The 25,973-nt window shown below is 52.3% G+C and overlaps 2 protein-coding genes across 2 annotated transcripts in view; one reads left to right on the top strand and one right to left on the bottom strand.

Moving 5' to 3' along the window:
- Positions 1-1,456: 1,456 nt before the first annotated feature.
- On the top strand, positions 1,457-21,672 carry EFHC1 (EF-hand domain containing 1). Its single transcript, XM_030555219.1, has 11 exons — positions 1,457-1,549; positions 5,749-5,970; positions 7,363-7,650; positions 8,829-8,978; positions 10,056-10,248; positions 10,641-10,861; positions 12,766-12,906; positions 14,142-14,355; positions 16,107-16,254; positions 17,581-17,794; positions 19,719-21,672. Exons 1-11 carry the CDS (start codon positions 1,487-1,489, stop codon positions 19,788-19,790), a joined length of 1,926 nt encoding a protein of 641 aa, XP_030411079.1. The 5' UTR covers positions 1,457-1,486; the 3' UTR covers positions 19,791-21,672.
- Positions 21,672-25,973, bottom strand: part of TRAM2 (translocation associated membrane protein 2) — a 56,484-nt gene continuing 52,182 nt past the window's right edge. Inside the window, exon 11 of the mRNA XM_030555220.1 lies at positions 21,672-25,973. Within this exon, the coding sequence (XP_030411080.1) occupies positions 25,900-25,973 (74 nt within the window). The 3' untranslated portion in view covers positions 21,672-25,899.

Genomic DNA, 25,973 nt, shown 5'->3' with positions numbered 1-25,973 from the left:
CCCCAGCCCAGCAGGTGGAAGGACCCTAGTGCACAGGTGGGGGAGGGCGGGGGGCGGGGGACTGGCTAGGCCAGGGTGTGTGACCCCCCGCTCCCCAGCCTAGATGGTGGAGGGGACCTGGTGCACACCCAGTGGGGCAGGGAACTGGCCAGCCCAGAGTGTGTGTGTCCCCCCTCCCCTGCAGCCCAGCAGGTGGAAGGGGTCCTAGCGCACAGGTGGGGGAGGGCGGGGGGCAGGGGACTGGCCAGCCCAGGGTGTGTGACCTGCCCACCCCAGCCCAGCAGGTGGAGGGGCCCTGGTGCACACTTCCAAAGCAGGGCACTGGCCAGCCCAGGTTGTGTGACTCACGCCCACCCCCAGCCCAGCAGGTGGAAGGGACCCTAGCGCACAGGGAGGGGGCAAGGGACTGCCAGCCCAGGGTGTGTGACCCCCGCCCCAAGCCCAAGAGGTGGAAGGGACCCTAGCGCACAGGGAGGGGGATAGGGGACTGGCCAGCCCAGGGTGTGTGACCCGCCCCAGCCCAGCAGGTGGAAGGACCCTAGTGCACAGGTAGGGGAGGGTGGGGGGCAGGGGACTGGCTAGGGCAGGGTGTGTGACCCCCCGCTCCCCAGCCTAGATGGTGGAGGGGACCTGGTGCACACCCAGTGGGGCAGGGAACTGGCCAGCCCAGAGTGTGTGTGTCCCCCCTCCCCTGCAGCCCAGCAGGTGGAAGGGGTCCTAGCGCACAGGTGGGGGAGGGTGGGGGGCAGGGGACTGGCCAGCCCAGGGTGTGTGACCCGCCCCAGCCCAGCAGGTGGAAGGACCCTAGTGCACAGGTGGGGGAGGGCGGGGGGCAGGGGACTGGCCAGCCCAGGGTGTGTGACCCCCCGCTCCCCAGCCTAGATGGTGGAGGGGACCTGGTGCACACCCAGTGGGGCAGGGAACTGGCCAGCCCAGAGTGTGTGTGTCCCCCCTCCCCTGCAGCCCAGCAGGTGGAAGGGGTCCTAGTGCACAGATGGGGGAGGGCGGGGGGCAGGGGACTGGCCAGCCCAGGGTGTGTGACCCCCGCCCCCAGTCCAGCAGGTGGAGGGGACCTGGTGCACACCCAGTGGGGCAGGAGACTGGCCAGCCCAGTGTGTGTGACACCCCCCCTGCAGCCCAGCAGGTGGAAGGGGCCCTAGCGCAGGGGGGGCAGGGGACTGGTGCTGCGAGTCCCTGCCCAGCCCCGTGCTGGCTGCGCTGCACCCTGGCACCGGGGGGGGGGGCGCTGCCAGGTGGCACTTGGCAGCGGTCTCTGGGCAAAGCCCCCCCCGGGAAACACTCGCACTAACCCCGACTCCCGCGGCAGGAGCCGGCTGCACGCAGCGCGCATGCCCAGAGGCGGCGCATCCCTCGCCGCCCGGGCTCCTAGCGAGCGTTGGAATGTTTACGGTTGCCAGGGTGACGGCGTTGCCTGGCGCCGGGGCAGGCTGGGGACCAGAGCCGCCGCGCCAGGCACCCGCTGGCCATGAGCGCCCATCCCGTCCAGGGGCTGCCCCTGCTGCCGGGCAGCGCCTTCAGCGACCCCACGGTGAGGCGAGCGCGGGCCCGCGCCCCCGGCAGTGTCCCCCGGGACCCGATTTCCGCCCCCCCCCCGCCCCCGGGACCCGATCTCCCTCCCACCACCACCGGACCGAGCCCCCCCGGGACCCGATCTCTCTCCCCCCCGGACCGAGCCTCCTCCCCCCGGACCCGATCTCCCTCCCACCACCACCGGACCGAGCCCCCCCGGGACCCGATCCCCCCCCCCGGGACCCGATCGCCCTCCCAGCACCACCGGACCGAACCCCACCGGGACCTGGTCTCCCTCCCCGCCCGGACCCGATCTCCCTCCCACCGCCGCTGGACCGAACCCCCCCCCCCCCCCGGGACCCGATTTCCCCCCCCCACACCCCCGGGACCCGATCTCCCTCCCACCGCCACCGGACCGAACCCCACCGGGACCTGGTCTCCCTCCCCCCCGGACCCGATCTCCCTCCCACCGCCACTGGACCGAACCCCACCGGGACCCGATCTCCCACCACTGGACCGAGCCCTCCCGGGACCCGGTCTCTATCCCCCCCCGGACCGAGCCTCCTCCCTCCGGGACCCGATCTCCCTCCCCCCCTGGACCGAGCCCCCGCCCGGGACCCGGTCTCCCTCACCCCCCCGAACCGAGCCCCCCCCAGGACCCAGTCTCCTTCCCCCCCATTGGACGGACACCCCCCCCCCCCCGGGACCCGATCTCCCTCCCAACCCCTCGGACCGAGCCACCCCCAGGACCTGGCTCCTCCCCCCCCCACGGGAACGAGACCCCCCGGGACCGATTCCCCCCCCCCGGGACCCAAAATCCCTCCCCCCCCACCACTGGACCAAGCTCCTCCCCAGGACCCAAGCTCCCTCCCACCACCAGCGGACTGAACCCCCCAGGACCCGGTCTCCCTCCCCCCCATCGGACGGACACTCCCCCGGGACCCGATTTCTCTCCTCCCAGACCGAGGCCCCCGGCACCAGGTCCCCACCCCACAGACCATTCCCCTGGTACCCGATACTCTCCGCCCCCAGCCAATTCCCTGGAACACCCCCCATCCCACCAGGATCCAATCCCTCCCTGCAACCAGATACCCCTTGGGACCCAATCCCTCTGCTAGTTCCCACCCCCTCCTGAGCCTGGGACTGGATCCTTTCCCAAACCAATACCCCTGGGACCCGATACCTCCAACTCAAGACCTGGTACCCCCAGCTGATACCCCCAATCCCAGAACCCAATTCCACCCCCAGCCCCCTGGGACAGAAACTCTCCCAGGACCGGATGCCTCCCCTCAACTCCTGGCCCTTGTACCCAGTCCCTCCTGATACCTGATACCAGTGGACTGATACCCCTGACCCTGAGACCCAATCGCCTCCTCTAGATCTGATATCCGTGGACCGACATGCCTGACCCTGGAACTCAGTCCTCCCTTCCCCCCCTACCCTGTACCCCTCATCTCAAGAAGGGGGACCAGATGTCCCAATTTTATAAGGACAGTCCTAATTTGGGGATCTTTTTCTTATATAGGCTCCTATTGCCCCCCACCCAATTTTTCACATTTGCTGTCTGGTCACCCTGATCTCAAGATACTGCCAGATGGATATCCCGGGACCTGATCCCCATGTCTTCCCACTATCCCTCCCTGGACCCAATCCCCTGATCCCAGGACCAGATCTACCGCCTTCCCCCCATGGGACCCAATATCCCCAGACTGATACCCCTGGCATGTCTAATGTTTCCTGGCGCCTGGAATCTCCAGCCTTCCAAGATGACACACTCCCCTGTACAGGATCCCCCCTTCCCCTGGACCCAGTCCCCAGGACCTGATTCCCTCAACTTTAGGAACCCGATACCCACAAAACTGACCCAAGTTCCCCTGAAAACCACTCTCCCACTTCCTGGGACAGGATCCCTTCCTGGACCAAATAACCTGAGAACAGGGAACCTTGTGCCCTCCCATGGGAATCAGTACCCAATGACAACTAATATCCCATGACAGGGATCCCTGTGCCATCCCAATACTCTTGGAACCAATAGTACCATGTGCTCCTCAGACCCCCATGGGTCCTCACACCCTCCTTGATAGGGATGGGACCCCCCATGAGAAGCTGATATCCCAGGATAGGTACCTCTGTTCCCCATAGGGCCTGATAGCTCTGTACCCTCCTGATAGCCCCATGGGACCTGATACACCATGATGGTGACCCTATGCATTCTGGTACCTCCATGGGAACCCAATGCCCCCCAATGGGCTGTAGTGTTCCCCAGATACCCTTCCAACTGCACTCTAACACACTGGTTGAATATCTGCCCCCCCAGGCCCTTGATAGAGCCTGCTATCCCTGAAGGGATCTGATTCTCCCCTGGGCAAAGACCCCCATGCTCTCTTGATACCCCAGTGGTACCTATGATAACCCCATTACTGCTGATTGGATACCCCCATCTTCCTTTTGAAACTCAATGTCCTACAATGAGACCTAATTTCCCCAATTGTCCTTGATGGGATCCGAGGACCCATTAACCACTCCTCTGCTTTTTTCACATTTGCATGGATTATGATTTTCATGGAACATGGGGCTCAGCTCATCATGCAGTTGTTGGCCAGTTGCATTCTGAAACACACAATCAATCAGCCTGACAAGCCACTGAGAGGTCAGCTGTTCAGGGAAGAGCTGTCCCTCCTTGCCCCCACACTGATCAGACACAGTTAAAAGGGCTTTGTCCCAGCTCTTCGCCCTTTAAATATTTTTTTCTCACCATTGTTTATAGCCCCTTGAAAGTTTGAACTTCAAATCTAGTTCCTTGTCCAAATGTTTCTTTCCTCTGGCCTGTAGAAATCCTGCTTGCCATACACATGTGAGTAGTTTCATTGACATCAGCAGGACAACTGGTGTAATTCACAGTAACTTCTAGATTTGAAGGCCAGAAGGGCCCACTGTGGCCATCTAGCCTCCCCTCCTCAGTAGGACATGCCAGAGAACTTTGCTGAATTAATTTCTGTTTGAACTGGAGCGTATCTTCTAGCAAAAACATCCACTGCAAGCAGGAATTGGCTAGTCGGCTTATTATTAAAGAGTTGCCCAGAAGCGCTGAGCTGGTGTCAGCAATTTGCACTAGGAAGACAAAAAATGGTTGAGGGGGAGAATGGGCTTTAAACCAGCAAACACAGGAACTGCACTGAAGTCAATGGTGTTCCTTCAGATACATGCTGGTGTAGCTGAGACCAGAAGCAGAAGCTTACATTTAAGGCTCTCTCTTTACATTCACATCAGTCATTTGCTAGGAGAGTCCTGATCTGGAAGCCAGACTCATTTGATTGGTCCTGTTAACATCACTGGGAGTCCTTATGAGCCTGATCTGTAAAGGCAGTTAGGGGGCTAAAGACACAGATAAGCACTTTTAAAAATTCCATTAGGTGCCTAGGTGACTGCCTAAGTGCCTTTAAGGGCTGCAGGATTGGGCTCAAATGTACTGTTCCCCGCTTTTATAGATAAGTGTCCTGGTTTTGTCTCACCTGTCTTTCCCACAAACACCTCCACTTCTCCCTGGCATTTAATTACCACTAAGAAATGGTTATTCTGCAGCAAGTATAATATTTATGCAACTTTCCATTAACTTCCCTTAAATAAACTCTCTTACTTCACTGCTGCTCTGTCCTGAGCAGCGCCGGCAGAGGCCACTGTATTTGAGTTTAAAACAAAATGGACAAGTACTTGGAATGCCATTGGTGCTTTGGGATTAGAAACAGGATTAGAGGCTTAACCATTGGGTGGTTTGTTCACATGCTCAAGGCTGAACTGAGTGCAAATTTGGGACTCGGAAGGAGTTTTCTTTCCACGTGTGCTGGTTCCCACCTTCTTCTATAGCACGGAATGAGAACGGCTCAACAGTGTGACAGAGGTTCTATCCTGCTAAAAACAAATTGGGATTCTCCTAGATCGGCATGAGGTTTTGGAGCAGGAGGATCTATCGACACTGATCTCCTGATTTCCAAACCAGTGCCTGCTCCCCAAAACACCAGTCCTCTCTGCAACCTCCTTTGGCTGAGTGGGACTAGGAAAGGTTAAAGTAATCATTGTTGCAAGAGATTACAGTAAAATGCGCTGCTGTTTTTCAGGATATTTGACACCTTGAGCTGTTTTTTGGTGAAAGAATTTGCTTTGTGTATCAAGATCTAGCTGGTGCCAGATTGCATTTAATGGTTGAATTGCTTTCCTTAGAAATCGGCTTTCCATCGCTCCCAGACACTGGGCTATAGGAATGGCTTTGCCTATTCACGGCTACCAACAGTGGGGATAGGCAGGGAGCGACTCTATGTGAACCAGCTCTCCCAGGCTGAATTAGATGAACTGTCCAACAAGAGACCCACGCTGACCTACGGGCAAGCCAAGCAGGCCCCACCTTCTGACTTCATTCCAGCACACGTGGCTTTTGACAAAAAGGTACGAGAGCCTTAGTTCAGGAGCATTGCTAGCCAAACCCAGGGCGGTGAGCCGTGAATGTCAAGGTCTGGGGAACGGACAGTATAGCATGTATTTTCTAGATATCGTAGTCCTTAGTCATAGACAACTGACATCTGGGTTGAAAGAGGCTTTCTTTGCGTGCGAAAAGGATTACAGTAAGTAAACATTAGAAAGCTTTTCCCATGAGCTACGCAAGGACATTTCCAGTAGTTTAAAGACAATTCGGATGAACTCTAGACGCTACACTTTATAACCATCTCCCTGTAAGTCCCATCCTCTCATGTTCTCCTTGCAAAATTATGCAGGAGCTGCAACAGAGCCATGCTCCTGAAGGGCCCATGCAAAGGGGGCATCTCCTGTTTGTTGAGCTGTCATCTGGGAGTTTATACCATGCTCATCACCACAGCGTCTGTGTGCCTGTACTGCCCCATACAGACTTCCTGCATTAATCGTCGTCAGCGTATCTGCTTTGGGCCAGATTGTGTCCTTAAGGAACTTGGTGCATCAGCCCTGGCAGAGGCTGGGAGGGATCATGCCCCACAAGTTGCAATCCCGCTATGAGAGCACAAGGGGGAATGCATAGGCTGTGCCAGCTTTTAGGGTGGCACTGTCTGTTCCCCACAGCATGCCTGGCCAGCTCTATGGGCTGGTATGGAGAAGCAGGCAGGTCCATGGCCCTAGCTACTCCACACCCCTTGCAGCCTGGGGTCTTATGGAGAAAACATTCCCTGTGCTTTGCCCAAGCACAGGAACTGTGATTGTGGCTGTGCTTGGGTGACCAAGACAGGGCAGTCACCTTATGCCCTGACCCTCCCTTGCCACCACCTCCCCACATACAGTCTGGCTCTTGGTGTCAGCCTGCATGGTAAATGCAACTGCAGGAGCGCGAAGCAGAGTCTCAAATCCAGTAGAGCACAGGAATCCTCGTCAGTAATGGAGCCAGAGAACGTGAGAATGGCTTCCCCTGTTGGGAGCTTGGCAGCCAATTGCCTCTGAGGGGCTGAGCATATTAGAGAAGCTCATGTATATCAGTAAGCTCCACCAATGGGAACTGGAGAGCAACTTGCTAGACAGGACCCCTGGCTGTAAAGGGCTTGGAGATCTTTTAGGGGGGCAGGTGCTATGTTTATTCAAGCCACTTACACTTGGTTCCTGCGTGCCTCGAACAAGGGAAAATTTACAAAATATTGGGCTTTAGAAAAACCACCAGCAATGAAAGCTCTTGCAGTCAGTCCGTGGTCAGACTCCGGGGCCCTCGATGGCATGATAAGTACTAATGCCAGTGACCCATGTTGTCAAAGCAGAGGGGAAACGTTAACAAGATCTTTTATTAATGCTGTCACTCATGTCAGTTCCTTCCCCACATTGCAGGTGTTGAAGTTTGATGCCTATTTCCAGGAAGATGTTCCTATATCCACAGAAGAGCATTTCCGGATCCGCCAAGTGGGTATTTATTACTACTTGGAGGATGACAGCATGTCTGTCATGGAGCCCATCGTGGAGAACTCGGGTATTCCTCAGGGCAAGCTCATCAAACGCCAGCGGATTCCCAAGAATGACCGCGGGGACCATTACCACTGGAAAGACCTGAATCGGGGCATGAACATCACCATCTATGGAAAGACTTTCCGCATAGTCGACTGTGACCCGTTCACACAGGTGCATCAGTGATGCAGGGAACTAGCCGAATAAGAGAATCCTAGGAGTTAGCAATGGGCAAAGCTCACTAGAATCCCTGCTCTGTTCCCAGCACACACGAGTAAGATCAGAGATTCTCCGCCTCTTCCATACTGGGGCCCCACCCCACATAAGACCATGGGACAGGTCTGGTGGTCACTCATGACCCCCAACACCCATTTCTGACACTCCAACCCTGCAGGGTTGTGACAACACATTGAGAACCTCTGATGTAGACTGATCTCTTTTATAGAGCTGGTGCAAGCTGGAAGTGAATGACCATTGAAGTCAGTGGAGTTATGCCTTTTTACACCAGCTGTAGATCCAGTCCCTGATATTATTCTAGGGTCATTCAGTGGCTTATGTATAATGAGTTGATGATGCCATCCAGTTCCCATTTCAAAGCGTCTGCATCTCAAACCTGCCACTACATTTAGCATAACTTGGCATTCTTAAGGCCAGAACTGCTCAGTCATGCAGCCCGACTCTTCCTTCTAAGCCTTAGTGATGATCTCTCCAACTCGGGTCAGTTCCCTGGTGGGGAAGCTTGTGCTGCTGCTTTCCAAGCTGCATGTGTTCTGGGCCAAATCTTGGTGAGGTAGGCAGGCGAGCAGGCCCACTGGCTTCAGTGGCTCTCTTGGGTCTGTGCCGTGAGTATAACAATAGGGCTCTGCTTTCCAGAGCTGGCGCCTTCCAGGGAATCGCAAATTAAACCAAAAAAGAGAGAGTTGCCCTGTCAATTTGTAATAGAAACATAAAAAGGGACAAGATCTAAAGTCCTTCAGTCTTTACTCTGGCAAATCTCCCAGGAGTGAAGTCAATGGGAGGTTTGCCAGAGTCCTACCAGAGGCAGGACTTCAAGATCTGGCTTGCGGTGAGGTCTGCAAGGTCCATGGAAACAAAGAGGCAACTGACAGTTAAAAACATTTATTAGTTATGAATGATGATATGATCACAATGATCCCTTCTGACCTTAAAGTCGAGGAGTCTATGATTATTGTACAGCACCTAGCATATTGGGATTGAGGCCTCTAGGTGCAACTGCAAGCAGTGAGCTTACAGGCCCCTGCTGATACCCTCCCAAACCCAGCCCAGAACTTTCCTTGCCTCCTGACCCTAAGAGCCCATCGCAGCATTAATGGCCCAGACACTTTCCCTAGGTATTTCTGGAGAGCCAAGGAATTGAACTGAACCCTCCTGAGAAAATGATTTTCGACCCATACACGGAGCTCCGAAAGATGCCCATGCGCATGTACGTCACACCGTCAAGCTTCGACCAGCTCAAACAGTTTCTGACCTTTGACAGGCAGGTGAGTAGGGTGCAGGTGCCTTTTCTTGGGCTGGGTCGTTCCCTGTGTATGTCTGTGATTCAGAGTGGTACTTATATGTGACTCTTGTGGGTGTCCGTGAGGAGGTGCCTCCCCCAGGCAGCTCTGCAAATGCAGTCCATACATTGTGCAGAGGCCAAACACATCCTACTTCTCTGGGGATCTGTCTTTGTCAATAAAGAAATCAATAAAAAGAGAATTTGAAGTTCAGCTCTTACCTTCTCCCCAGGCTTGGCTGCTTCTAGAGCTCCTTCTTCGGAACAGCTCAGCCCACACTGTAGATTCTCCTCTTTCTTTCTTGCTCCAGAAAGCCTTATGTCCAGGTAGGGTAACCAGCCACTTGCCTGAGTGCATCAGGCCAGTGATTGTTTGGCATCTAAAGACTCCTGATTTCACATCTGCCGTCATGAAAGGCACATTATAACCCAGCTCTGCAGCTAGCTGCTACCCCACTGAGTAATGATGTTGCACTGCAAACATCCATTGCTGTGTGATTATTTTGACCTCTGGGGCAAAAAAACCACAGCCCCACCCAAGAGTAGCTATGGTGTTTAGGCAGCTTGATGGTTGAGAGCAAGATGCCTGCCACCCATTGGATCAGCTAGTGCATCTCATGGGGCCAGTGCTAGGGCATTTTCCCCCAGTATTTCCTTTGATCACTTTCTTCCTCCTCCTGTCCCCTGAACTACCCTGAATAATTCTTGTCCCTCGGTGGTGCTTCAGATATTTGTAGATGGGTCTTCTCTCCCCTCAGCTGCTGCCTAGCCCAGCTAGTTTTGTTTGGTTCTCTTAGTCAAAACCCTCCGGCTGCTGAATCATTTCTGCCTCTTTTCTCTGAACTGCCTCCCTCAATGACTTGCTGACCAGAGCCCAGAAACGAGTGCAGGATTTCAAGGCCATTCTCACCAGTGCCTAACATAGGCAGACTGGTACCTCTGTGCTCAGGGCACGATCCTTCTGCATACACAGCCCCCAGATTGCATCAGCCTAATCCAGACAGGGCATGTTTTAGTTTCATATTGGGTTCATGGCCCTTGCTTGGCTCTCCAACACCTGCAGGTCCTTCGCTTCTATGCCATGTGGGATGACACCGAGAACATGTTTGGCGAGAACCGGCCTTTCCTCATCCATTATTACCTGGCTGACGACACGGTGGAGGTTCGAGAACTCCACGAACGCAACGATGGCAGAGACCCTTTCCCGGTGCTGATCAGACGCCAGCGCTTGCCCAAAAGCTTTGTGGACAAGATGAGTAAGAGTCTGTTCCTGGGGGTTTTACCTGCTTTCTGTTAGCAGGAAGAGAGAGAGAGTGTGTGTGTTTACATGAGTGTAGATGGGTGGACATGTGCAGGGCCTGCATATCTCATATTATAAATATAGTGTCTATGTAATTAATCCCAGGAACCTTTCTTGAGTTTACAGTTTCTTTCCAACAGAAACAATCAATTGGTTTTAAAACATTTAACCTTTTGCTGCCGATTTGCCAAAGCATGTGCGACATCTCCAGCTTTCCACCACTGGCTCATTGAAGCTGTTTATACATGTCACGTTCAGACAGGATTTTCTCATCTCTTGCTTTGTATGCAGTAATAAAGACTACGTCTAGCTCACTGAGCTGCCTTTTCTACCCATGATCTTCCCCAGAAACCTTCCCCCGCTGCGTGCTGGAGATCTCCAATCAGGAGGTGCTGGAGTGGTACACGGTCAAAGATTTTGCAGTTGGCAAGCCCATCACCCTCCTGGGTCGCAGCTTCTTCATCTATGATTGTGATGAGTTCACAAGACAGTTCTATCACGAGAAGTTTGGCATCACTGACTTCCAGCCGGTGGATGTAAAGAAGAAGGCACCAGAGGAAGTGCCACAGGTACTGGGAGAAAATTCACGGGGGGCGGGGAAAAAACCCATCAGCCCATACAGGGCAAAGACCCTTAGGACTCCTAAATGCCGTTATCATAAGCCTTTTAGAATTACTTTCTCCTAATGTTGTGTTGCTCAAGAGGTCAGATTAAGGGGAAGCCAGAGGGAAAGACTAGTGTGAGTCAGCCAGGGCAGTAGGGCTGTGAGTCTTAACCTATATAGCAGTGAAGTACTGGTTAGCTATCTTGTTCTAAGGTTAATTCCACTGCTGAATGACACAGCAGCTGGAAGGCAAAACACATCTACTAGTGCTCTGGAACGCACCTTGTGCCTTTTCCACAGTGTTGAGTGGACTTGTGGAATTTGCTTTGAGTACTGAGATTTGAAAACCAATAAACCTCATTAGACGTTGATATGAATAAGTCGCCACAGGTCCTTACTCAGAGCCAAATTCTGCAGCCCTGACTCACAGAGCAGCAATTATTCACGTGTGCCCATTGCCGGAGGTTTCTCAGAACAGGTTGGATAAATGCTTGTCAGGGATGGTCTAGGTTTCCTTGGTCCTGCCTCAGTGCTGGGATTTGGACTTGAGGTCCCCTTCAGCCCTACATTTCTATGGGAGTGGAGTCCTACGAACTTCTTGACTAAAGACTCTATGAAAACTGACCAAACAGCTCAGGCTTTTTGCCAAGGAGAATACATACGGTTAAAAAGTACAGGGGCTATTACCCCTCATGCTTCAGGGGGTTGGGTGAGCAGCTGGGCTAAGGAGACATTTGCAGCTCCTGTAAAGTGTAGACTTGCACATTATTGCAGAAGGGGCCTATGTCTTTCACTGGAATGTCTGGTACTGGCCCGTCATGGGGAGAGGATACGGGAGTAGATGGACATTGATCTGTTCCCTTATGGCAATTCCAGAGCTGCTAGTACTTTCATTGGGATGCCATTCCAGCAGTGAGGAAAGGCTTAATGTCACAGCTCATGTAGGAAACATCTGCGTAGCTTGGTTACCTCCAAATTGCAGGGTGATCAGGTTGAGTTGGTGAGTCAGTTAGTTTGGCCATGTTCTCAGCTCTCAGGGCGGCTGCCATATTACAGAGCCATTGTGCTCTGAAATGGGATTATAGGTAACATTTGCCAGTATGCCTAATGCCCAGATCCTCAAAGATAGTTAGTCTCCTAACTCCCATTGGGCCTAAGTGATTTAGGAGCTTAAGTCACAGAATCTGTATGGTCAACAGAATGGGTTAGTTGGCTTCAATCAGTTACAGCTGTGCAACCCCCTTAAAGATTATAGGGTTGCTTGGAAAGGAAAGAACCCAGCTTGAGCCTCGAGCTTCAGGCTGAATTTGCAGGGTTTGGAACTAGGAAAACAAACATCTTTTGGCTGGAGCACATTTGATCTGGAGTCAGAGACAATAAACCTGAAACCGTGCAATGCCTTCATCTCCCTGCCATTGCAGGGGCTTCTGGGGATTGGTGCACCTCCCTTGCAGGCCGGTATACTTTGATCTAAGGCTGGTTGTTGGCTTGGGGAAGGGGTGGCTGGGAGGGGGGGGTCGAGTGGTGATAGGAGGTCAGACTGGATGACCTGCTGGTCCCTCTGGCCTTAAAACTCGGACTTGTTCTTCCAGACCCTCTTTTCAGAGTATGTAAAACATAGGGCCAGCTGCTGTACCTGAAGTCGTGGAAGGCCGGCTGATTTACAGCAGCTGAGGTCCTGGCCCATGCTGCCTGGCTGTACTGTCCAGGGTATCATGGCACAGCTTTGGGGAAAACAGCAATGCCCGTGGGGAAGGTATTCAGTGCTGGCGCAATTCTCGCTGCAGAGAACAGCTGCCCGGAGCTGCTTCCTGACCAGTGTCTTTTTGTTAGTTGTAACCACGTGACTGCTGTCTCTTCTGTGTGCAGATCATTCCTCCCTACAATGGTTATGGCTTCCTGGAAGACTCCCTGCAGAACTGCTTCTCTCTACTGCCGCAGCCCCCCCGGAAGAACTTTATTAAGATGCTAGAGAATGACCACAAGGTGCTGCGCTATCAGGTTGCACTGGTGAGAGCTTGGTCCATGAGTAAGCGCTACCTGGTTACACTCTCCAAATCAGAAGGGTTGGGGGAAGTGGTGTGTTCCTGGTTAGCTGCCTCCAAGTGCTATCCTGTGTTAATGCTACAAGAAAGAGCTCCAGCAGCCACCAGAGAACAGCTCTCTGCTTGAGGATGGGCACGTGTTCCAGCATGGCCTTTAGGACAAGCGGTAATACAGTAAGGCATAATAAAAGCGGGGCCAGACAGTACTAAATGGGCCTCCACCACTCCCCCATTGAAGTCAATGAAAAGACTCCCCTTGACTTCAGTAGGTGTTGGATCAATGCTCAGATGAGCAGTATTGCCACTTGAACCTGACTTTCATGCATCCTCGCCCCTCACCTCCATGCCACGTTACTTCATCTTCCAGTAACACCTGCCAGCACCTGTGCACACTGCCCCCTCCTCCCCGGGGCTAATCCCAGCTTCAGATGCCAGCTGTGGTTCGTTACATCAGGACTGTCCAGCGGTTTGCAGGCTTGGAAGCTGGCGAAGGAGCCCAGCTGAGAGCTGTGCTCTTCACACAGAAGCAGCTTTTGGGTCACCATGTGCATGGCCTCTGTGCTGTAGCAGTAGTTCCTATGCTACCCGTGGGTCAGCTGATGTCTGCCTTTCCCAGCGTCTAAGGGGGATGCCATGGCTGTTCTCTCTCATTGGTTGTATTTGTTCCTGAAGGCCATAGTTTAGTGCTCAGATCAAAGCTAATTTTAATCTAAGCACATAAATCCAGTGGTGTACTCAGAGTGTTTCGTCTTGTGGTTAGGAGCTTGGATCTGTCCAGACCTCACAGAGGTACAGACTTTAATTCTACAGCTAATCCTTCTTTGTGAGATGAATCTCTTCATACAGGATACGCCTTGCTCCTGGAGTGCTGAGCATGTGGACATAATGAGTGGACCAGATTCTGCCACAGTTAGGCATGCGGAGCAGTACCTTGAGCTGGGAGTAGTCCAACAAGCCTCTGATATCCCAGCGCTGAATGTAGTCTATGGTTTTATTACAGTGCAGCAGGCTGGTTACTCCTCTTGCCTTCTTTAGGCAAGGGCTCGAACCAAGTGCTGCAGTGTAAAAAAGAAAGCTCCAGGTTCAGTCCTTGGCTGGTTGGGGGTGTATAGGAGTAATCTGTGAGTATGCAGCTAGCCTTGAATGTCCAAATACATGTTTCCTGACCACGCAACCCACTCTGGTCCTTCCGTTCTCTAGGAATCGCCAAACCCCGAGGAGAGAAAGCGCCGGTTCATCCTCTCCTATTTCCTCTCCACTGACATGATCAGCATCTATGAGCCACCTGTCCGCAATTCAGGCATCATTGGAGGCAAATACTTAGGAAAGACCAAAGTCCCCAAGCCAGGCTCCACTACAGATAACCCCGTTTACTACGAGCCAGCAGACCTCACCATCGGTGCCACGGTTGAAGGTAGATCTGGAACTGGCTTGATGGAGCCATTAGAGCATCTATTCTTTAGAGCAGGCTCATTGTTTTAAATGAGTTTTCTGATGCACTGCTGGGGGAGATCAATCTAAGTTATTCGACTTCAGCTATGTGAATAACGTAGCTGATGTCAACATACTTAGATCGACTTACCGCGGGGTCCACACTACGCGATGTTGATGGGAGACACTCTCCCGTCGACTCCCCTTGTGCTTCTCGTTCAGGTGGAGTACAGGAATCGATGGGAGAGTGATCGGTGGTTGATTTAGCGCAGGGGGAGGCAACCTATGGCACATGTGCCAAAGGCAGCACTCAAGCTGATTTTCAGTGGCACTCACACTGCCCGGGTCCTGGCCACTGGTCTGGGGGGCTCTGCATTTTAATTTAATTTTAAATTAAGCTTCATGAACATTTAAAAAACCTGGTTTACTTTACATACAACAATAGTTTAGTTATATATTATAGACTTAAAGAAAGCAGGGCTGGCTCCAGGCACCAGGCCAGCAAGCAGCTGCTTGGGGCAGCCAATGGTGAGGGCGAGCATGGCCGGGTCTTCGGTGGCGGGTCCCTCACTCCCTCTCGGAGCAAAGGACCCGCCGCCGAAGGCTCTAGCGGCGGTGGTAGAGCTGCAGATCGCGGTTTTTTGTTTTTTGGGTTTTTTTTGCTGCTTGGGGTGGCAAAAACCCTGGAGCCGGCCCTGATAGAAAGAGACCTTCTAAAAATGTTAAAATGTATCACTGGCTCGCGAAACCTTAAATTAGAGTGAATAAATGAAGACTCGGCACACCACTTCTGAAAGGTTGCCGACCCCTGATTTAGCGAGTCTTCACTAGACCTGCTAAATCAACTGCTGATGCATTGATCACCACGTGTCGATCCCTTGGTAAGTGTAGACAAGCCCTTCCTTTTTGCACAGATATTGCACGCAACGTCCTCTGCCTACAAACTGTTAGTTCTGGATCAAGTAAAAGGCAGCAGCTTGTGGGAAAATGGTGTAATTCCGTTCATTTAGCTGGTTCTCTCATATAATATATAGAGAGAACACTATATTTTCCTTAGCATGTGTGTAGCTGGTGTTCTGCGGTATGACAGCATTCTAAGTGTTAACACTGGAGCACTGGGCTAGATGAAATCCAGTAGCCTGGGTCATCAGTTCATCCATGGAGGAAAATAACCCTGATCCTGAAGGCTGGAGGGGCGCCAGGGTTTTTGGCACCCTAGGCGAGGGTCCTTCTGCGCTCCCGGTCGGCGGCAATTCTGCGGTGGGGTCCTTCCGTGCTCCCAGTCTTCAGGGCACTTCAGCGGCGGGTCCTGGAGCGAGTGAAGGACCCGCCTCAGAATTGCTGCCAAAGATTCGGAGCGCGGCAGGACCCCCCGCTGCTGAATTGCTGCCGAGGGTGGCAAAATGCCGCCCCCCCAAATCCTGGCGCCCTAGGCAATTGCCTAGGTCGCCTAAATGGAAGTGCTGGCCCTGCCTGAAGCACGGTAGAAAATAGTGTTAAATGTATAATTCCTCTGGGCCCAATCCTGAGGGCTTTACTCAGTGGCTCCTGACATAGGCCATGGAATTCATGGAGATCTTTTCCTACACCAAGACAACAAAAAACTGCATGAACTGCTCTGATTTGGCTCTGACATTGCAAGTTCCTCAGGGCAGGGACCTTGTCTTCTCCTGTGTCAGTAACATGACTCACCCATACACGGGAGTAACACTTGGTTTGCTGTCGCTTGCCCAGTCTTTGGCCACAGGTTTATCATCAGCGATGCTGACGAGTACGTCTTGAATTACATGGAAAGCAATGCCGAGAGTTTCCCTGCAACAACGCTGCAGTCTCTGCGAGATCACTTTGCCTCTCGCCGAACGGCAGAGCAGGCAGCTGAGAGGTAGGTTTCAATGGCAAGCACCCAAGAGACAGGGAGAGCTGGGGTTAATAAGTCATTCAGCTTTTAGCTGGTCAAATGGCTATTATTTATTTGCAGTAGCTCTCCTAGTGCTGTGCATTCTAGTGCAACGTTGCGTAGAGCGTCATTAACCAATGGTACCACACTCTAGCCTGTTACTCTGGGCATTGCTGGCTAATGACTGATCAGCTGATTGTTCCACTCTGAGAACCCCTCCTTGGACACCGGGAGAAGGAATTCAGAGTATGCAAGGTACCACTAAGGCTGCTTATATAAGAACTGCTGAGCTGGGGCTGCCACAGCCCAGGATCCTGAAATCTCCCTTAGGGAGCATTGGCTCTGACTTGAGGCCTGTAGCAAAGATTTCTCTTCAGCACTGCATAGGAGCAGTTAAATAGTCCTCCGTCTGTGGAGGATGGCGGCGCTCGGTAACGGTGGCTGCTCACAGTACCAGTCTGTTGTTGCACTCTGGCTAAGAGAAGCCTAACTGAGAGTTCTCTTACCATTGCTATTAGGTCATTTGGGCCATTCCTTGGCCTGTGAAGGATGGGACCCTACCCTATTGCCCAGGGTCCAGACTTATTTTATATGACCTCCCTTCTCCTCTCCCTGGGGCTAGGGCTTCCATCCCATCCCTTAGGAGACCACGCCACAACGCCAAGCTGTTGTGGGCTCCAGCCACTGATTTTTATGGCAGTGCATAGAGGCTCCAGCTGAGAATGGGGCCACTTGGCACTGTATGAACACACAAAAGGAGACAGTCCCTGCTCCACGGAGCTTACACTCTAACTAGACAAGACAGACAAAAGGAGAGAAGAGAAACAGAGGCACAGGGGGGAAGGGGCAGAGCTGGGCAGAGGCCTCTAGGCCCCTGCCTTCCAGCCCAATGTCCTGTGCACCAAGCAGGTGACCTTGTTATTCAAAGGAGCGTGTCTTTGGAAGCCTAATACAGGCAGTCCTCAACTTTATGACATTGGAGTTGCAACAAATGGCACTTACGTTTATAAATTGTCATTGTGTTTCAACTTTATGACGCCTTCTTTTGACTTTACAATGCTCGATCCAACATTGTTCCTATGGGAAATTAGAGTTACGATGTTTTTGACTTAAGACGAGATGTTCAGGAACCAATTGTGTCTTAAGTTTGAGGACTGCTGTATATATTCAGGAAGAACAGCTGGCCATCCCAGGAACACAACTGGCCACCAGAGATTTTAGTTGGTGGAACACGAGAGAAGACTTTGCTTAGATGTGTCAAGCGTGACTTCTGCATGCAGTCATTTCCTTCCTTCCTTCCTCCCTCCACAGCCAGTCAGCAGCGGGAACAGGCAGGCAGGAACTGGAGGAGCTAGTGAAGCAGGTTCAGGAGCAGCTGAAGCACCATAACTACTTGAGTAACAGCAGCATGCGGGAAGCGTTCCTTCACCATGACAAGGATGGCTCCGGATTCCTCGACAAAGCCGAGTTCTTTGCCCTCTGCAACCGCTTCAACCTGCCGGTCAGCGACGCCCTGGTTAACAAGGTCAGGAGGCAGCGTGGTCAGCTTGTGTGGAGTTTGGCTTTTAGCTGAAACATTGACCTGGGAGCCACATAATATTGCACATAACACTGTCCTCTCTCACTTGCCTTGGCTCTTCCAAAGGAGCTTCCCTCTCCATTTACAGAAGGCAGCCAAGCCAAGCCCAATTGCTGGCAGTGCCCCATCCCTGGGCAATGCCATGAACTAGACTGTGTGCTATCCCCCCTCCTCCGGGAGCATCTCTGCTCAGGGCCCCAGAGGCAGAGGAGACCCACACAGACAGTCTGGCAATGGGACTAGCAAGAGGTGAGAGAAATTCCTTCAAACCCTGAGGTGAAAACCACTTCACCCGAGTGCGTTAAACAGAAGCAGTGGAGGGGTGGAAGAGGGGAGGAATCCAATCCCATATAGGCCTCAAGATAGCACTGGAAGCCAAGTATTTAGCCTTCCTCTACGGGTATGTTGTCATGGGCACCACAGTCATTCTTCCTGCAGGGCAGCTTCTGATCACCGATTGCCTTTGCATATTGCATCCCAGCTGAACTGCCAAGAAGGTACAGTAAGCCGAAGCCTGCATGGCATCTCCACCATCTCCTCCTCAGGCCTCCACTAAGGCTGGATAACCTTATGGGCTTAGCTAATATGGGTCAACGGCAATACAGCTATGGGGCCATGAGCAGAAGCCAGCAGAGATCACAGGCTGCCTTGCAGGAAACAGGACCGAGAACCATGTGTGTGAGGGAAGAAACCAAAGGTAGTTGAACACAAATGTTAACTTGGGTTTCCTCAGCATAAACTGCTGCGTCTGTTAGAGATACAAGTGCAGAAAACTTCTCCAGCTGAAGAAATGTATAAAACCTGGGGACTATGTCCCCCATTTTCTTAATAAAATTAGCAAAAATTAGATTGAATGATAGCCAAGGGATCAAATAGATTTAAAACAATGCATTTGAGCAAGACTTGTTTCTTTGGTATTTTAGTAAAGGCAACAAGGTTATTTCATCACCAGGGCCCTGCTGTGCTAGATTCTGCGGAAGAGTCTTCCCGCTACACCCAAAATAATGGGAGAAAGGAGGGACTGTTATCCCCATTCTAACACATGAGGGAACTGAGATTCAGAGCAGATTCAATAATGTGCCCCAGGTTACCCTGGCCAAAGCCAAGAATTGAACCCAACTTTGAGTCCCAAGCCAGGGCCTTAGCCTCAGGACCGCCCCTCTAGGCTAGCTGTGTAATACATAAGGTGCCTAGAGCCCATGTCTAGATACCAGAGCTGCAGGCACCAAGCAGCAGCTAACACTTACCTCCAAACCAGAAATAATTAATCAAGTATGTATCCATCACACAAGTGACCGTGCAAACAAGGTGACAGAGTGAGTAAATCTTTCAGAGGAGTTATGATGATCCCATGGTGTTACAGAGGAGACACTAGCTACCCCATTAAAAACTCTACCCACCCCCTAAAAGCCCCCAGGGATGGTAATGCAGCCAGTGGCAGTTCATATATGCTGTTCCCTCCGCTGCCTTTAGGCAGGGGCTGAGAGCTGCTGCAACAGGGAAATGGTTCCTTAGGAGCTGTGTCAGTGGGACCTTCTATGTCTGGACAGCAGAGGCAAGGGGCACCCATGTGGGTCCCTCTCTGTTCCTGTGGATTCCCCGAGGTCTGTAGGTGAAGGGCGGGGAACATTTGGCTTCTTCGTGCTAGAATGAGGAGAAAGCTGGGTTGAAATTTCATGGGGCAGGTTACTCCTAAGCGAATGGGGCTATTTATTATAAGGGAAAGTTTTCCTCTCCTGTAGGTGGGTTACTCCCTACAGGGAAGAATGGGGCCCTTTGCCCTGGCCCCTAGAACTGCTCACTGGAGTTATTATTTAGGGAAACGTGACTGTACTTCTCCCCTCTCCTCACGCTGCTGTTTCTTTTCCAGCTAATCAGCCTGTGTTCGCATGGGGAGAACCAGATCAGTTACCATGACTTCATCAGAGCATTCTCCTGCTGAGCTGCCCCCGGAAGGGGAGAGACAACCTAGCCAAGACTGTCCCAGCTGAAATGACACATCTTCAAAGGTTGTACCTCTAGACTCCCCCCCTCGTTTCATTGAGTGCTGCTCAGCCCTTCGGCACCAGGTCACCTCATCTCTTCCCCACTTACCTTCCTGCCTCTCTGAGCTCAATGTCCAAAATGCAGGGCCTGCTAGCAGAGCCTGTAGAAAAGGCTTCATTTGTAGTAAAGAAATGACTCCACATTGTTCCAGGTTGTCTCTTCCTAGGCTCTGAGGGGAGACAGGGTGGACTGGATGGATTGAGAGCTCCAGGCCTTTCATACAGTCTGCCCGAGGAGGACTAAATCTCCTGAGAAGCAAAAAGCAACTGGGTACCATTTCAATTTATGATGTTGTGGCAGAAGGGGCCTAAAGGCACCAGCCATGGAGCAGGACCCCATTGTGCAAGGTGCTATGGTATCCGAACCCCAGCAGCCATGTCTGCTGCGAAATGGCAGATACCTCTGTCTGCTGTAAATCCACCCACCAAGTAGCCTGAATAGCTGAGGATTACAGCAAAAGATCAAATAAATAGCTTTCTGCTGGCTTAAAACAGAACTCAATGCTGCACTCTTGTGTGGTTCGTGACAGCAATTCCTGTAGAGGCAGGCCCCTGGCAACAGCCCTGCTGGGCTAGATTCTGCAGGAGAGGCTTCCCACCATACCCGAAGTAATGGGAGAAAGGAGGGATTTTAACACATGGGGGAACTGAGATTCAGAGCAGATTAAATGATGTGCCCCAGGTTATGGAGAATGGATTTAGATACATATTCTCCCCCCCCCCGGATGTTCCCTCACTTTATTTGCCCTACTAGAAATGCTGGTTCCATGCGGAAGCGATGCTGTTTCCCTACAGTGAAGAGAGAGACATGGTCAGGGTGAGTTTATAGCACTCTCACCCTGTTTAAAAAGTCTGGTCGCTCCCCCTTACATGAAGAAAGCTGCCACAGACCCACCCGCCCCCATTGTGCCCTAGGTCAGCCAGCCAACTGCGCCAGTGAGGAGCAACTAGGATAGAGATGGTGCAGGTCTCCACCATTAGGCACCTCTTCTGAGCAAAATGCTTATTTTATCCATCCCTTTTCAGGGTGGGGGTTCCCATTTCCTCTCAGATACTTGAGAATTCCAACACACAACCACACACGGGACTCAGCTGCACACCAGCTCCCACCCTCTAGGTTAGGCTCTCACCTTCTGGGGCTATCCGTGTCGTTCTTTATTCGGAACATCAATAAGGCCACCACTGGGCCATCTCTGCTTCCTCCTCAGCTTCCAGAACCTGCTTCCAGCCCTCACCAGTAGGTCCAGAGCTGCAGCCCGATCCCCAGCCTGTTGTAATCACTGAGAGTCTTTCCATGGACATGTGGCCCTTAGCACAGGCCACTGGTGCATGAAGCCATAGAATCACCCTTCAGAATCCACTTGCTTTCTCAGCATATTGGGCAGGAATCACTTCCCATATACAATGCCTGCACCCAAACCACAGAACAGGTCCTAGCCATGGGAAGAGCCAGCCACCAGAAGATGTGTTGTCTATGACAAAGACAGAAGGTCAAACACCAAATAGAGCAGATGGCGCTTTTCTCTGCCATACCTGGTGGGTCTATCCCATCATGCTTTGGGAATACTAGAATCGCTAGTCATAGCAATCAGGTATTTGCAAATTGAGGAAAAACACACACAGCAGTGTTAAGCACCAGTTGATGATTCTATGCCTTTTATTATTTCAGAAAATATCTTTGTTGAGAGTTTGCTCACAAAAGCCATTTAACAAAAAAAAAAAATCCGTACAAAATTGTTTTTTATTTTTTAAACGAAACAGAAAGAATAAAAATGTGTGTGTGTGTGGGGGGGGTTTGAAACAGTTATCCAAAAAACCAACCCCCCCCAAACCAAAACAAATTAAAATACACAACAAAGGAAGAGAACGTTTGCACTAAAGCATAAATATGGAAGAACAGAATTTTCCTTGAGTTTCTTTGTTGAAGTTTGGTCCGCAGAATTAAACAGGTTAAAGAGAGAGATACAAGGACCCACTCAAACTTTGCATCTTGTGTCCATCCCTCCCTTTGGCAAGAAGTACACATGACATAGGGAGACAAGTGACCCAGTTTACAGTGTCAATATAAAGACTGCCAACTCAAGCCATCTGTTATGCACTCAAAGGAGCTGCTATAGCTGTACAGTCAACAACTGTAGACACCCTCTACATTAGAGAGGAGTCAGCCATAGCAGGAGCTTCCAACTACTGGACTCCATAGTCAGATGTAGCTGTAACTCCAATCCACTGGAATGAAGACCACCCATCTACAGATTTCATGACTAGTTCTGAAGAGAGACCATCCTCCACTTAATAGAAAAAAAGCAGGGAGAAACTCATCCCTTATTTGCTACATCTGTGTATGATAGGCAAGGAAAAGTCATCCTACAAAAATACAAACTTCAATGCCTCGTTGAGCAAGGAAGATTCATTCAACAAACTTTTTTTTTTTTTTTTTAAAAGATACTGATCTGCAAAATGCTACATTCTCCCCAACATCCACCCCTCTAAGATCCATCTGGGACAAGGAGAGGGAGAAGAACTGCTGGTTCTTAAGAGACTTTGCCACAGCCCAGGTGAGGAGACATTCTGTGCTCCATGCAATTATCACAACTTGACCTCATCTCAGGGATACTCCCCTCCCAGGGTTTGGTGATGGATGCAAGCACTGCAGGAGTGACCACGATCCAGGCGGATTATTGCACCACCCAAGAGGGAGTGGAGTAGCAGTGCTATAACACTGAATCCGGGACTCAGGTCCCAATTCTGCATGATTCTGAGTGCCCTCAGCTTTCTAGCAGATGGGGGCACTCAAACTGTTGCAGAAGATGCGCAGCACTTTGTGGGATGGGGCCCAAGAAGAGGACCCATTTGAGAAGTGGGTCTCCTTCCCCCGGCGCTCTGCACCTTTGTACACGGATTGGTTGATGAAAGAGTTAACGCTAGAGACTGGAAAAGAAAAGAATCTCTCTCTATGAGGAAGAGGTTCTCCAGGATAGAGAGGAAGTTTTGGTTTGCTAGGAAATGCAAGGAGAGCTGCACCAGTGACTGCAGAGCCAGAGATGGTAGGTGCACTGGAGGAGAGAGGCGCAAGAGTTTCTGTGTTGGGAGGGAGGGGAGGGATGGGATGCGATGGGATGGGAGCCCCTCCAGCCACAAATGACCCCAGTGATGCCTGTGAAATGGCAGCCAAGGGGCATCACTGCAGGGGCCAACCGATCTAGGCAGAAAAAGGGAAGGAGATTTTAGCCACCGAGGAAGGAACCATTCTACAAATCGAAAAGGCATAGAAAACAAGGGGCTACTTCCAGCGTGAACTGTCCCTTTCCCCAGTGACTAAATATGGAACATACACATCAGACATATACACAGAGCCTGAGGGCACGGAACTATTGAGGCAGTGTGTAGGCAAGAGAGTACAGACTATACCGCAATGTAAGGCACTTGGTATATAGAGACAATGAGCTACTTTACGGCCTCGCAGGCTTGTGCCAGAGGAAAGGCTGCCTGGAGCAGGGCAGGCTGGGGGAAGGAATCATTCAGCAGGCTGGTTTATTTGGCTCTGACAACAAGCCACCTTTTAACCAGGAGGCTCAGCTCCTCAGCTGCAGTAAGTCTCTGACATCAGAGGAGCAAGGCCAGCTCCGGCTCTGGAGAGGTCTGGGGAGCAGTCACTCCCTGCAGGGCTCAGCGATCCCCCGCTGGGAGCGGACGAGAAAGGGGAAACGGATGGAAGGGTGAACTGTGCTAGGCCCGGGGGCTAACAGCATGTGTCCCAGCTCGCTCACTCGCTAGCGTAACATTCCTTTCCCGCCTGGTTCCGCTGCTCTGCCCAAGTGCTGGCTTTGCTAGTATCTGTCCAGCCAGGGACAAGGAGGGACAGTCACAAGGTATTCCCAGGTGCTCTGCTCCAAGATACTGGGGGAGCGGGAGGAAGATCCCTGGGAGATCCCAGCCAGTGGCTCTCCTTTGACATTCAAAGCTCCCGGGGAATGGGGGAAGGAATGGAATCTGACCAGCTGCATTCAGGCTCCCAGGTATTCTGTCTCCCACACTGGCAGCCCCTGCCTGTGCTGGGGAGAGAACAGGTGTGGAGAGGACTCAAAATCTGTGAAAGCAGCACAGCCAGCCAGTTCCTTTCACCACCCCAAAAAACAAAAGGCCAGAGAGCATGAGTTACAATCACCTCCAGTAAGGAAGGCCATGGGGAGGAGCATGAAACAAGTCAGGAACATCGTGTTTGGTTTATTCTGGCCCAGGTCACTCACCCCAGCTAGGAAGGAAGAACCCTGATCCCAATCTGCATTAGAAGAGATTCCATGACACTTCACCCCCTGCTACCCCCTGCCTGCCTCTCTCCCTGCCCCTTTGGGAGCAGCGACACCCTCTCCACGCTCAGCCAAAAGGAAATGCTACCCATCACCCCAACAGAAAGGGCAGCTAAGCCAGCTTTGCCAAGAGGGAAGCTCCCACCTCAGCGAAGCAGAAGGGCAGCACCAAGTCACCTCACTGCACTGAACCATGCCCACTGCAAAGTCTGGCTTATGGGAACTTTCCTCAGAGAGAAATACCCTCTGCTGCAGGGCAACCTGGCCAGTCTTGACCAGCACATGGCACTGAAAGAGCCCTTCAAGTGGGACGGCTCCATTCATTCAGAAGAGAGCAGTGGACAATATCAGTGGGTGCTTGAACAATTCCCGCACATCTCCTTCCAACATACGCAGCCAACAAGGGGTCGAGGGAGAGTGATCGTATGAAAGAGGCGGCCTCTGAGGTAAATTTGAGATGATTCCATCCACCAGCTGGGGAGGGAGGTGGCATGGATCGGGCGAGAGGCACTCCCACTTCCACAGGCTGCTCTCTGCTATTCTCACCCAGCCCAGGAAGGGATGCATGGGCTGGATCCTGGATTAACAATCCCCTCAGGGGATATGAGGCTTGTGAAGTGGAAAGACAGAAGCTGGTCGCTGTAGCTGGAGCAGAGAGGGCACAGCTGGCCTGGGATGGCGGGGGTAGCTCAGGGCAGCTATGAGGCATGAGGTGAAAGGCCTCCTTACAGATAAACTCTGAGTGGCAGGGAATCTGCTCTCCTGCATGCAGCATGAGTGCTACCCGAACACAACGCCACAGGATTAAGCCAGCACTTAGGTGAGATAAAGCAGCACCTCCTGAAGGAGCAGCGAGGTGGGGGTCTCAGGGCTTACACCTCCTCAATTGAGTTTGGCCTGAGCTACTCCCTGAGTGACATCATCCCAAGTAAGGCACTAGCAATTCCAGGGCAGAGGCAGAGCCTAATCACCGGACCTAAGGGAGGGAGAGAGGTGGGCAGAACCAGCCTCAGAGCTCATCTCCTGCTGCAGACTGCTAGGGATGCCACTTGCCGGAACTCAAGCATGATGCAAAGCACATCTGAGGTCACCACCCTGTGCCCTGATGCAACAGGCCCAATCCAGACCTGGCCCGCCTCTGCAATCCTGCTGGACATGCTGGATGCAAGGCTGCTCTGCAATTCATCCAGGAACTCCAGCCACGGCACCACCACCCAAGGATGCCACCCTGATACCGAGAGGTGTTCTGCGCACAGGGCATGGCTCCCCCAGCTCCCCAAACCTCTACCCTCATGGTCACTGGGCACCTTAAAGCAGCCGCCTGCCCCTCCAAGGCCAGGACGCAGGGCAATGCCCAAAGGGTAGTAGAAGAACCTGCTTTAGGAAAGGGATTGTTTGCTTGGAACCATCCCATTTGTAACAAAAACACAACAGGAAGAAAAAACACTCAAGAAGAGGGGGAAAAAAATTGCACGCTGATTGACAATAAAACTGAGAGGAAGGAGAGGACGGGAGGTTTGGGTCTGGCTCCTGCAGGCCATGTGACGGAGCAAGGTTTTTTGGTTTTATTGCAAATGGTTTGCGGGGGAGGGAGGGGAGATGAGACTTTCCAAGCCATTCAGCACCTGGGAGGCCGAGGGAGGGGCTGGTGCCTAGTCCTGGTCTCTCACCCTCCTCCCTGGCAGACGAGCCTTCAGCTCTACGGAGACTTGAGCTTCTTGGTGCGGGGGGAGGTTCCATTCTCGGCTTTCACCACTCCGTTTTCATGGTAAC

The sequence above is a fragment of the Gopherus evgoodei genome, chromosome 3 (genome assembly GCF_007399415.2).
Source record: "Gopherus evgoodei ecotype Sinaloan lineage chromosome 3, rGopEvg1_v1.p, whole genome shotgun sequence".
In the NCBI taxonomy this organism is placed as follows: Eukaryota; Metazoa; Chordata; order Testudines; family Testudinidae; genus Gopherus; species Gopherus evgoodei.
This window is presented reverse-complemented; position numbering and strand designations above follow the sequence as displayed.

Bases quoted from the DNA above. Each gene is read 5' to 3' on its own strand.
- EFHC1 (XM_030555219.1), top strand. From the start codon at position 1,487: ATGAGCGCCCATCCCGTCCAGGGGCTGCCCCTGCTGCCGGGCAGCGCC. The intron at 8,979-10,055 runs GTGAGTAGGGTG...CAACACCTGCAG, and splicing joins TTCTGACCTTTGACAGGCAG to GTCCTTCGCTTCTATGCCAT. The intron at 10,862-12,765 runs GTACTGGGAGAA...TTCTGTGTGCAG, and splicing joins CACCAGAGGAAGTGCCACAG to ATCATTCCTCCCTACAATGG.